The 13,587-nt window shown below is 34.8% G+C and overlaps 1 protein-coding gene across 1 annotated transcript in view; it reads left to right on the top strand.

Annotated features, from left to right (window-relative positions):
- The window catches only part of EML5 (EMAP like 5), a 90,063-nt gene that overhangs the window by 48,972 nt on the left and 27,504 nt on the right, over positions 1-13,587 (top strand). Inside the window, exons 14-24 of the mRNA XM_030950016.1 lie at positions 130-316; positions 2,048-2,153; positions 3,409-3,502; positions 5,369-5,469; positions 5,664-5,866; positions 6,975-7,086; positions 8,056-8,183; positions 8,640-8,781; positions 10,552-10,704; positions 11,519-11,650; positions 12,924-13,012. Coding sequence (XP_030805876.1) covers positions 130-316; positions 2,048-2,153; positions 3,409-3,502; positions 5,369-5,469; positions 5,664-5,866; positions 6,975-7,086; positions 8,056-8,183; positions 8,640-8,781; positions 10,552-10,704; positions 11,519-11,650; positions 12,924-13,012 — 1,447 coding nt within the window. The remainder of the gene's footprint in view (positions 1-129; positions 317-2,047; positions 2,154-3,408; positions 3,503-5,368; positions 5,470-5,663; positions 5,867-6,974; positions 7,087-8,055; positions 8,184-8,639; positions 8,782-10,551; positions 10,705-11,518; positions 11,651-12,923; positions 13,013-13,587) is intronic.

Raw genomic sequence — 13,587 nt, 5'->3', positions numbered from 1 at the left:
TTTAAAACCACAAAACAGTAATTGGTAAGTAACGTGAGTTTTACACTCACAAAATTCACCAGCGTGACTTTGTCAGTTTCAGTATAGATGTTTATGGCTTTGGTGGACAAACCTTTTTTGTTGCCTCAGTTACAGGGGTTACGACTGCCGGAGCAATCTGTTCTACACGCAGACGGGTGAGATCGTGTACCACGTGGCGGCAGTGGGGGTGGTGTACAACCGGCAGCAGAACACGCAGCGCTTCTACCTGGGCCACGACGACGACATCCTCTGCCTTGCTATCCATCCCCTCAAGGACTACGTGGCAACAGGCCAGGTGGGATTCATGTTTGTCTGCAATAACAATCTGAAGTTGTTACTACTGTATTTAGAAAGGTCTTAGGGGAAGAGCATCCAGTCTACATTTATTCAGATGAAGGACTGCATTTCTGTTGCAGATGGAATAGTGGTAAAATACTGATACAGAAGTGTTTTTTACATTTATTTGTATCATGGTAAGAGTATATTCTCCGTAGTTTTTCTGAACATCATTTAAAACTAAGAATAGATTAATATTTTTTATTCGGCTTTATGTTGCAGCTTCTTGATAACAGGTGGAGGAAATGTGCAGATGAAATATATTTTTTTAACATCTGCTTTGTGAAGTTAGCTATATTAGCATTGCATTCATTTACTATTTTACAGTATGAAGTGAGCAGTTGTTACAGTCTGGCATTCCATTTTAATGCATTATGTCTTTCATTATCACCTATACACAAACTGTGTACTGATTGTGCACACAACAAAGGGATGTATGTTGCTTGAGTTCATTTTATAATACTAATAATAGTTAATTTTATCTTTTGCCAGATATTTATTTTGGATAAATTATTTTCACTCATGTTTTCAAACAAACAATTCTTCCGGTAAACATTTATCCACTAGGACTTCAATGTTTGAGCTGATGTTTCATGGTTTTTTATTTATGCCTGTAATTTTTATCACTGTTGGTCTTGTAATTGTATAATAAATTGGAAAACATGTGAACTGAATTTTTTACTAGAAATAAACTTTTGTTTACTATGCTCCTGATTTCTATAAAAATATTGAGATTAACGTAACTCTGTGGGTCAGTTAAGAAATTAGCCCTAAATATAAGAATTGAGTTGATTTAATTTTGGAGTAATAAAGGCTGTGAATAAAAATGTCCCTGAATTTACAATAACTTCTGCTGTCAGCAGAAAGATACACTCCATTATATACTGTTTTATACATACACATTGCATATTGTTGTATACTATGTTACATGAGGAAACTAGGTAATGCAGTAATCAAATTCCTTATACCACCCTGGTTCAGATCTTCCTGATAGTGGATGTTCTGAAAAGCTGTGCAAATACTTAATGTTAAGTTTCTGACAAAACCAGAAATAGATCCTAGTTTTTCTGAGCCTTAAATGCAAGAGAGTTTTGTTCTGGTTTTGCAACCTTTTTATTTGTGCACTGTGGTGCAAAAGCCTTGGAATAGCAAATAAACTTTTAAGTGCTGACTAATAGTGCTTTTGTACATAATTGAAAAGAATAAGTTATATTCCATTTCTTACCAGGTTTGTTGCCTACACTAGTTCATTTTTGTGCCACAGGTATCAGTGTATTAGAATCTGCCTTGTAATGACACCAGAGAGCAGCAGAAGTCACCTTGATTTCTGAAATGTGGAGAAGCTGACATACTAGCAATATAAATAGCCTTTTATTTTTAGACAGGGAATGATTGATGAAAAATTGATGGAATAAATATGCTACAGTGCAATCAATGAAGGGCTTTTTTTCTTCCCCCACAGGAGGACTTTAGTTAATTGTCAATAATGTACCTAAGTTAGCTGGGAAATGGTCTTTGGGAAGCAGCAAAAGGAATAATATTCTGCTAGCCAGACAACAGTAATACTAAGCAAATTCTATCACTGTAATTTATTTTCAAATACTTTTTGAAGTATTCTTGATACTTTTTAAACAACTGTGTGAAATAACTGAGAAATGAAAAAAATGGCTATGAATATGTATACTTTCAGGTTGGTCGAGATTCTTCAATACACATTTGGGATACAGAAACAATAAAGCCACTCTCAGTATTAAAGGGCTATCACCAGTATGGTGTTTGTGCTGTTGATTTTTCAGGTAATAAGTATTTATTTATTTATTTATTTAAACTTTTCCTTTTCTGTGTGAAAATACAAGATAATCAGTTCTACTGAGAAACTGGGGGTTCCTTTACATTGCAAATTTTGTATTAAAAATATTCTCCAGTGTTCAATGCCAAATGAGAGTTGCTGTCTTAAAATGAACATTCATTAGGAAAACCTCCTTTGGAGTCTTGCGCATAGGAAATGCAAGAACAGGTACTGTCCTGTTTAACTCAGCTGAGCTGAGCACTTCAGAATTTGTTTTGGTTGCACGAGGCAGGTGCACAGACCTGGAGTGTTGTGTCTGCTTTACAGCTGTGTAAGACGCTTTTTTGAGCCAATTGATCAGCTGTGCAATTTTTTCTTCGTTAAATGAAATCCTGAAAGCCATGTGGAAAGCACACTGATACATTCAGGAAGGCCAGTCAGGGAGCTCTGGTCAGAAACACAGGCGCTGTCTCCACTTTAAACTAACATAAGACTATCAGTTAAATCCCTTGAGATTTTTACACACCCTACATTGAATTCCTGTACCAATATTAAATTTCCTCTGCTCCACTATCTTCTATTCATTCTTTAATTGTTTGGATTTCCTGGATAAAATCTCTGAACTCACAGCGACAATGTGTGATCACAAAGATGAATGGTTTGAGGTTTTTGATGCCTCTTTCTTTGGTTTCTCCTTTTTCAAGATATGAATCTCATTTCTCAAATTCTGACATGGATATATATAGCAATTCCAAAAATGGATGCATGTCAGAAAGTCATTGATCTAGATTGAGCACAAACAGCTTGTTTATTGAAGGTTTATGTGGAATCTGTGTCAAAACTTTTCCAAGACTTCATAGTACTACTAAGTTTAAGGGCATTTCACAAATTTCATGGTATGGCTTCAGTGCTTTCCTTTTCGGAAATGAACAGAGATTTTCAGAGTGAACATAAAATTTTCACAAGAACAACCTATAGTGAATGTTTTTGTGCAACTATGTCAGCAGCTAACTGAACAAGGGATTTAATATGAACAGAGTGCATCTAAGTTCAAATTTGAGACGGGATAATTTAAAGTGCTGCACTTCATCCAAGTTTAAAAGCAGATGGATAAAAAAGCATGCCTCTAAAAACATCATATGTTTATTTACTTGTTTGTAAATTCTTATAATATTTGTGAAGTTATAATATTTTAATATGGTTTCTTATTATTGCAACATAGTTATCTATCTACTCTCTTAATAATAAATGTATTATTCTAGCGGACGGGAAACGATTGGCTTCTGTTGGAATAGATGATAATCACACTATTGTACTCTGGGATTGGAAGAAAGGAGAAAAGCTTTCAGCAGTAAGGTAGGCATTTATGTTTTAAAATCTGTACCTAGATTTACTATCAAATGTCAGTAAGAAAAATATATTAATTTAAAAATATGAGTTCTCTAATAAATTAGCATTTTCTGTTACATAAGTGATGCAGGCAACAACATTTATGTCATGTTAAAAACTTTCTGTGGAAGAAGTAAATGAAGGTCTGATAGTCAACAAGAACTATTACAGTGACTGCTCAACTAGTGAAGAAAGATGGCATAGACGACATTGCTGTGTTCTGAAATACTTTCTTTAAAACTCTATGCACTTGTGTTGGCCCTCTTAAAGATGGTATGTTCAGATCTTTTTCATCAGACGTCACACTTTCCTTGGAATAGTCATTTGCTGTTGTTTCGCAGAGTTCTTTTTTCTTCAGGGTTCTTTCCTTTTCCTTTCTGAGTCCTGACCAGCCTAATCTAACTTTGAAGTCAGCTCTGCTTTGAACAGGAAATTGGTCTAAGTAACATCCAAAGGTTAAATATTTCAAGTTTCTTTATGTCTGTACAGATTATTTAATATATGTTTATTAAATTGTTTTAACCTACAAGATAGAATCCTATTTTTAATTTTGAGTAATGTTATTTAAACCTTTGACTTTTTTTCCCCCTAAGGATCTATTGCTTTAAATAAAGCAGTAGTGTGAGCTGGTAGTAATGCTACCAGCCTGGGGGTGTGAGTAGGTTTTGTCCCATTCTGTCTGGATTCAGTGCTTATACTCTAAACGTTGTTCTAGGTAGATTTTAAAAAGATTTATTACTGTCTACAGTACAGTTAAAAAAGTGTCAGCTTCCCTTTCATCCATTATTGCTCTTTCATTTAATTGACTCACATTTTATTTTTAAACACATGTTGAATTTCTTATCCACTAAAGAGTGAAAATTCTGAATAGATGTAGATAAAGAAGGATATTCCATTCCTAGTTACTTGTCAAAAGCCCAGGCAGCTCGGCTTCTCTGAAGCTCGACTTCTCTGAAGATATTTATCTGCCTTTCACCTAATTTTTTTTAATTCTCCCACCCACAAATTGAAGGAATTGATTAGAATTTTTAAGAGCAGCATCTGTACTTTGAAGATGACTGTGAATTTGGAAAGAAACTGTTTCATGCATTCAGCCACTAGTTCATCTAGTGGTCTGAAAGGACAGAAAATAAAAGATTATTGCCCCTTTTGAACAAGGAGCAAAAATTAGAGATTGGGTGCTCTTCTGCATTTTAAGTAAAGAAAAACAATCTATAAACATTGCTTTGCATAGATGGCAAACATAGTTGAAAGCTGCTTTTCAAACTGTAGGACTGAAGCAAAGCATTAGTTTTATAGAAGCAAAGAAAGAAATCTAAAACACAAGAGGTTTTAATGTTTTTAGAACTAACTGTAATTTCCATCAAAGATGTAATAGCAGCATAATTTTTTTTCTAACAAAACCAGAAAATATCAGCTAAATGCTGAATGACAATGGCAGTTTGTTTCGAAGATAAGCAAACTTAAAATAAGATGTTTGACTTCACTCCTTTAAGTATCATTATAAGCTGCCAAAGATCTAAATGCCATATACCCAAACTTAATGCAAATACATTTTCATTTGCAAAGAAAATGCCTCCTTGTACCTCTTTGAAGTAACATAATTACTCACCTGCCTTGGAAACTGAAAAGTAATGAAAATAGAACAGGACACAGTATGTTGCTTCTTTAGTTTTCTACTTTGTCATTATAAACTATTAGTAATGATTTGAAAGTAAATGTTAGCAAGATAGAGCAGGTATACATAAAAATAAAACAAAAAACTGCTCCCAACCCTATTTAAAAATATTAAGAGTTACACTTATATTTAAATGGTTTTGCTTTGCATTTCAGGGGAAGCAAAGATAAGATTTTTGTTGTTAAGATTAATCCTTACATGCCTGATAAATTGATTACAGTTGGAATTAAACACATGAAATTCTGGCGGAGAGCAGGTAAGAACACTTTTCAGAATTAGAGCATATTCTGTTACTGACAGTATAACTATTTACTATAGTATTAAATCTCATTTTTTTGGGGAGCATGGGTGGACTAAAAGAAAAGGACTTGTTGCTCTGGGTATGGTTATATAGTTCTTGTGCTATAGTTCCAAGCAGATGTCTAATGACTTGTTTTTGGTCTGAACCAGGAGGAGGACTAATTGGGAGAAAGGGCTGCATAGGTGCGTTGGGAAGAACTGACACAATGATGTGTGCAGTGTATGGCTGGACAGAAGAGATGGCGTTCTCTGGAACCTCCACGGGGGATGTGTGTATTTGGAGAGATGTGTTTCTCATAAAAACTGTCAAAGCACATGATGGTCCTGTGTTCAGCATGCACGCATTGGAAAAAGTAAATAAACTGCTCATTGCTTTTTTTTATGTCTGGACAAAGAGTCTATGATAAAGCCAAACCTTTCCCACACTCAGGAATCCATGTCCTTATTTGCATTACAGAAAAGCCTTGCGTGGTCCAGATTCAAAATAGTGTTTTATGCATTAGTGCAAAATAGTGTATATGCAGTTTCTTATTCTTATTATGTAGCATGCTGTTTCTCAAACCCTTGTGGCCAGTGACATCTTAGTAATTTTCATAAGCTCTTACTAAAGAAATAGCAGGAATTGATTTAAGCATCAGTATGTTCAATGGAATATGTGAGCTTGTGAGAGAGATCATACTTGTACTATTTTGTAGTGTAATTACTGTCTACCAATAGATAAATTCAGTCTGTAAATCATTAAGTACTTTCTCCAGTTTCTTGGCTTCTTTTTAGCCCAGGAAAGCCTTTAAGTATGTACTTAAATATGGATGAGTGTTCCAGTTAAATTATTTTTTGTCTTTAATGTTATATGTCTTTAATGTTATGTTGGTGTTTTGCTGTGTTAGACCAAGTCACTCCACATCCCAATATCTGCATTTCAGAAAAGTAGCATTGGACAGTATGTGTTATTCATACTACAAGAACTGAGTGCTCCAAAGGAAAGAACTAATGATTTCAGTATTAACCATACCTGTTGCTTCTTTAAATACCTGTATATAATTTTTAAAGACAGAATGGCACAAATGCACATATATTTCAAAAATATAACTGCTAATTAAATTTTTGCAGTACTGAGTTTTGTTTTGAGTAATGAGAAAAAATGCCAAAGGGATATGGAGGCTAAATATCAAGGAAAAGCACTATAATATGTTGGTTCTTATTTTTCTAGAATGGTAGAAGCATACAGGTTAGAATTTCTAAATCCAGAACTGTGTACATGCACTGTACAGAAGTGTGCTGCCTTCATCAGGAGGAGAAATCACTCATCCTGTTGCTCCTGTTCTTTTCATCTCTAACATCTGTAGATCTGTGCATTACGGTGTTGTATATAGTCCATTTCAGTATTGGCAGAAATCACTGAAAAAGTAAGGAAAGGTAATAATCAAATATAACCAGTGATCTTTATTTCTTTTCCCCCAGGGATTTGTCACTGGGGGAAAGGATGGGGTGGTGGCTCTCTGGGATGATACCTTTGAACGTTGTCTCAAAACCTATGCCATCAAAAGGGCTGCTCTGGCTCCTGGATCCAAAGGTAACACAGACTCTCTCCTATGTTTTGTTCTATTTTTAAAGTACTTTCTTTAGAAATCTTTACGAAATTGCTTTCCACAGTAAGAGGGAATCCACATTTGGCATAATGAATACTAAAATATTTTTTTTTTAAGCTTCATTGATTCTAAGTAAGTAATTTTTCTGTTGGGAGTAGAGTTGTGTGTTGTAGGGTCAGTTTCTACATTTGGTGGGTGCAGGTCATAATATTTAGTTTACTATTAGCCTAAATTAATTGATCTAGCTGTAAGTTTCTTATCATCCAGGTGTTTTCTTGCTTTGTTTTGTTTTTGTTAAAGTAGCAAGCAAAAAGCCTCTTATATTTCTGATAATTAAGTATCTTACCTGATCTTTTTTGGTTCAGAAAAGGGAAGGAATTCAGAATTGTGGTTACTTTTGCAAGGTATTAGTAGCTAATTTTCTGTAAATGCATATGTCTTTTGAAATAATTAAAGAACATTTTCATTCCTAATTTTCCCATTTCTACCACTTATTCTTGATCTTAATGCTAATTTACAGTTCCCTGTATTTTCATTCTGAATAGTTTTCTTCTCTTCCTTCCCCTTCCCTTAGAATTATGTTTGCCGTGTTCTAAAGTAGATGATTTGATTTTCAAACACGATGAATGTAAATACTCATTAATGAAAACATCGCACTCCAGAGTGTCTCATTCTCATAGCTTGTTTACAAGAAGCTAGAATTGGAGGTACCATCATTGGTAGCAATAAAGTGTTATAGTTGGTAACTAACATGTACAGAGTCAGGCCTATTAAACTTCTTGATGTATTGCTGATTCCTCACAAATGAATCCAGACATATTGTTTTGTGCAGGAATGTTTTCTACAGTAAGAGAGTAGATTTTTCTACAGTGAGAATATAATTTGCATAAGTGTGAAAAATCCTCTTTAAGGCATAATTGAGAATCCTATCTTCTAACATTTTAATGTTCTAGGTCTCCTCTTAGAAGATAATCCTTCTATACGTGCCATATCGTTAGGACATGGTCATATTCTAGTGGGCACAAAGAATGGTGAAATATTGGAGGTGGATAAAAGTGGACCAATAACTCTGCTGGTTCAGGTATGTGTTAAATAGCAGTCAAATATGTCATACCACTAACACGATTTTATTTCTCAAGTAAAGACTCTGGGTGGGATGCCCTCCCTGCAGCCTGGAGCATGGCACCTGCCAGCCTGCCCAGGCCCCTCTGGGTGGGATGCCCTCCCTGCAGCCTGCTGGGCATTCCACTCAACATAGTGTCATCTGCAAACCTGCTGAGGGTGCACCCAGTCCCACTGTCCGTGCCACTGACGTGTGTGAGGATTATTCTGCAGAAGCTTTCTATAGTACAAATTACTATAATTTTGCACAAGTAGCAGAGTGAATTTTTTCAGGTGTTCTGTGTTTTTATTCAGATATTTATTATTCTCTAAATAATGCATATTCTTTCTCTCTCTTTTTTTTTACTTTCATAAATGTATTATTTCATATTTCAATTTAAAATTTTTAAACATATTATTTATTGTGTTTTTTCAGGGTCACATGGAGGGGGAAGTTTGGGGTCTAGCTACTCATCCTCATTTACCTATTTGTGCCACTGTAAGTGATGACAAAACCTTAAGAATATGGGATTTATCTCCTAGCCATTGTATGTTAGCTGTTCGCAAATTGAAAAAGGGTAAGATGCTTAGTATGAAAAAATATTTACTGATGCTTTTGACATTTACAAGCATTATGAATGTTTTGAAAGCAGGACTTGAGAGCAGAATGAATTCCTTTCTTTACTCAAATTATTTTATTAATGCTATGTTCACTAGTTATGTAGCCCTTAAGCTAATGAATCTGCACAAAAAATTCTGTGTAGTGCTGTTCTGAAGATTATTTGCAATTGCAACTTATTTAAGTCAGTGAATTAGCAATAAAAGTTGAATCAATTACATAAATGCTATGTTGCTATGTTGCTTATAATATTCCAAGGCTTTTTTGAGACTTTGAATCTAGAATTTTTTGGAAGAAACCTTAGAATAAATGTTTGTAATTTTCTTTGTGAATGTTTGAAGGATCTGGAATGTCAAGAAAAGAGAAATCATAAAAATTTTACTTGTGGTTTAGGATATAAATAAATTCTATTTTGACAGATGGAAAATCTGTTTTAAGTGACATCATATAAGGTGATTTTTTCAGGATTAGATGAGACTGGCCCTGACAAGCTTCTAATTCTATGTATGCTTTGCTAGATAAAAGAATACAGTAGGATTTATCTGTTTGGCATTCAGCAATGCAGTTTGATTCAAACATAATGGGAAGCTTAATTGAAGATTATTTAGATTGGCCAAGTAAATGTAGAAGAGTTACAAGCTCACATATGGAGGGATTAAACAAGAAAGTTTCTAGCTGGTGAGCTCTGCTCAAGTCTTAAAGCTGATATTTCTTAATATGTTTAAGAGTACTTTTGGCAAAAAAGTCTCTGATGACTATTTGCTGATGAGACACATTTTGAGATGTTTTGGCAATCTTAAAAAGTTCCTGTGTACTGTACAGAAAAAGATGTATGCTTCTGCAGACTGAGTAATGGAATTGAAATAAAACTTGTTAATGAGAAAAGGCAGATCCAGTGACTGTAAGAAAAATGTCTGCGTAGGTCAGGAGTAACTTAAAGAGCAGAAGGCTCAGGATGTTGTTGAATGCAGGGTGACAATTACATGTGGTAATGAGGTATTTTCCCCAAGACATTGTGCAGTGTTCATGTAAATTACAAGACAAAAATCAGGATATTTTTGGTGTGCATTTCTCATCCATATTCAGCTGAATATAGTTAAACTAAAAGTTGAGAATGGATGGAGGAACTACAGGATAATGAATGCAAAACCTTGTGGTGAAGCCATCTAAGTAAAACATTGCTGTCTACAGGTTAATCAGAGGAGCAAATAGTAGCGGAAAATATGTAAATTAACAGAAAATTCTAGCACAAAAATAAATCTATATAAGCTGACCATACATAAATTTAAATTGGAAATTAAACTGTTTTTCAAACAACACTGGCATGTTTATTGGAAGGATTCTATGACTATTTGTGATAGCAAATTACTGAATTCTGTGAATCCAGAGAGTCTTTTCCAGCTGTGTTCTCCTTATCAGAGCAAATGGTAACAAGCAGGCAGCACCAGCTACAAAGAAGGAGATCAAGTTAGAAATATACAGAGAATAGTGATTAATCTGCATTACTAATGTAGAACAGATATCAATTAAGACGCAACTCTAACATTCTGGGCCTGCGTACCTGTTCATATGCTGTCACAGCTTGGAAATTATTTTGGCAGCATCTAGAAAGCTTCCTTGGAATTTTTCTAGGAAAAGAATAGCTTTCCTTTACTAATGGAAAAATAGATCTGAAAGAAGGATAATGCACCGTAAATGTATCTGAATGCAATTTCTTTATTTCTCATAGGAGGCAGATGTTGCTGCTTTTCTCCTGATGGAAAAGCATTAGCTGTTGGTCTCAATGATGGAAGTTTTTTGATAGTTAATGCAGATACCCTGGAGGATTTGGTCTCTTTCCAGCACAGGAAAGATGTTATTTCAGAAATCAGATTTTCTCCTGGTGAGTGATTTCTTTTTTAAATGAAAATTTTAATACCAAGGTTGTTCAAGTAAGACTTATCACATTTAAAAGTGGGGAAGATTTGTAGTACTTCTAGATGTAGAAAATAGGTCAGTAAAAATAATACTAACATTTTAAAAGACCATGGTGTGAAGTCCTGTGTTGCTTGTTTAAGGATGAGATTATTGGAATAGATTTGCCTATAGTGACCTCCTGAGTACAACAGCCAGTTTGAAATTGTGAATATCCAGCAGCTCCCTAGGGTTACACTTTATGACCTGCATAAGTTTGGCACATCACTGATGTTACCCTTATCTAATAAGAGTACTTGAAATGGATGTGTCAGAAACTTCTGGCAACCTTTTTTTTCTTATTTTCCCCCCCTTAGCACTCACAGTGAGGCTAGGTTTTTTTTCCCAACTTTACAGCTCGTATTTTAGGAACTCAAAATGCATAGCCTACTTTAGTTAAAATACTCATCTGTTGGAGAAATTTGATGCAAATTACTGATACCAATTCCCCTACAACATTACTTTCTGGTTCCCTAAGCCTTATCATTCTCTGAATACCATAAATGCTTAAAATTTCAGCAAATGGTTTTTATTGTTTGAAAATGTAATGATACCATAGTTTTATGTTTCATGCTGATTACGTGATATGAAAATCAGTTTGTTGGAGAATATGTATAAATTAACAAGCTGATATCGAAGAATTTGAAATTGCATATGGCTAAATTCCAGAATTTACTTGCGTTTAATACAAAGTGCACTAAAATTTTTTGAAAGTATTTTCTCTTTCTACTGATGTGTTTTAGGGGCTGGAAAGTACTTAGCTGTGGCATCCTGTGACAACTTTGTAGATATTTACAATGTAATGAGCAGTAAAAGGGTAGGAATCTGCAAGGGAGCCTCCAGCTATATCACACACATGGACTGGGACATAAGAGGTAAGAAGCATTCATTGTAAAAAGGTGCTGGAAGACTGAATACATTATAGACTAATAAGGTACATGTATAGTATTTGTTTGTTCTATCACTGACAGATTTGATTTTTCAGCTTTTGAGTATGCTCTCACAGCATCTGAATAAATATTAAACCCATGATTTTTACTGCCACATACATATTTAGAAGCTGTGCGAGTTGAAGTAAAATGGTTTGTCTCTATAGATTGGTTTGTTTGGATTTTTAAAAAATCTTTTCTGTTTATCATTTGACTTCACAAGGGCACTTAGAACAAGGGAGAAGGGCCTTAAGCTGAAGGAGGGTATGTTTAAATTAGATATTAGGAAGACATTTTTTGCTGTAAGTGTGGTGAGGCTCTGGAAATGGCTGCTCAGAGATGTTGTGGATGCCCTATCCCTGAAGGTGGTCAAGGCCAGGCTGGATGGGACTCTGAGCAGCCTGGTCTAGTGGCAGGGGGGTGGAACTAGATGGTCTCTAAGGTCCTTTCCAACCCCAAACATTCTATGATTCTGTGTTTCTACTCCTTTAATAATATACTGTACAATATGGTTGTATCTGTAGCTCAGGAGTACATATCCTTGTCACACATAGCAGAAAGACTGGATTTCCTGTGTTCCAGGGTATTAATATGTGATTAATTAAAATACTAAATTTAGTCCTGTTTCATTAAAAAGCAAGGCTGTGCAATTGTGCAATCTATTTGTTCAGGTTCTTATTCCTCTACATAATAACTTCTGAAAGAGTGATTAATTTTGAAGGAGTAAGTTAGCTTCCATTGAAGGTTTTAAAAAGGAAGAGGACAGAAACATTGGTGAGAATTTCCCTCAGAAATGATGTTGTATAAAGGTGCAAAGAAGTCACCTGCTTGGGATCAGCTGGTGGTCAGGCAGCATCTGTGCTTCCCCATCCCAAGAGCATCAGCAGCCAGTAATCATAAACAAGCTTTGAATTACACCCAGTACATTTTGTCTACCATCTGATGGGACAGCCAAAATAAGGAGAGAGAAAAGTGATGCATTAGTAGAGTTTTCAAAGAGAGGAGAAAGGGTTATGAATTTAAGGGGTCAAAGGACTTAGATTTCTTTAGAAGACCATACTTCAGATCCATTATTTATGTATGCAGTTTTTTCCAATAGAAACAAATAATTACTGCAATGCTGTTAGCAATAAAAAATTCAAACTAACCTTTCTTTTTTCCTTCTGTAAAATGGAATCTTCTATGTTAACATACAATATCTATGTCATATGTTTTATAGGAAAACTTTTGCAAGTCAACACTGGTGCTAAAGAGCAGCTGTTTTTTGAAGCCCCTCGGGGGAAAAAACAGACTATCCCGAGTTTGGAGGTAGGAACTGTACTGCCTTCTTAACTTGCTTGCAAATTAAAATTATTATGCAGCCACCTATACTACATAAGAGGGAATGATGTATAAAACTGTAATTTTAGACTTTTAAAATAATATCATATGTAGGGGATTTCACATTTTTCTCTTCTATTAAGAAACAGACATTTAGCTGATTTAGTAATGAAAATCTCACTAAACTTCTCTGTGTCTTTTCTGGTACCTAAACACCTTTGAAAACCTATTGCAGATTACTTAACCCTAACCTTGCTGTGGAACACCTCATGTTTGTCTTTATAGAACAATGAAATACAGTTTACATAATACATATGGGCAAGAGTAGTATATTGTAGTTGTTTTGTTTTCTCAGATAGAGAGCATTGTCATAGGGCAGAGAGCAAAAATCTATAATTTCCAAATGATATTTTCCATGGTGTTGAAAGGCAGTGTTGGAAAACATAATTTGTTTTCATTAGCCTGAAAGGGCAGCTAAGGGAAAAACTTTGAAAATACTTTTTTAAGTTTTGGAATTGAAAGTTCATAGAGGTAAAATTGCAGGTCTCAAATGAAATTCTGAA

Source organism: Camarhynchus parvulus, chromosome 5 (assembly GCF_901933205.1).
Source record: "Camarhynchus parvulus chromosome 5, STF_HiC, whole genome shotgun sequence".
Taxonomy (NCBI): Eukaryota; Metazoa; Chordata; class Aves; order Passeriformes; family Thraupidae; genus Camarhynchus; species Camarhynchus parvulus.
This window is presented reverse-complemented; position numbering and strand designations above follow the sequence as displayed.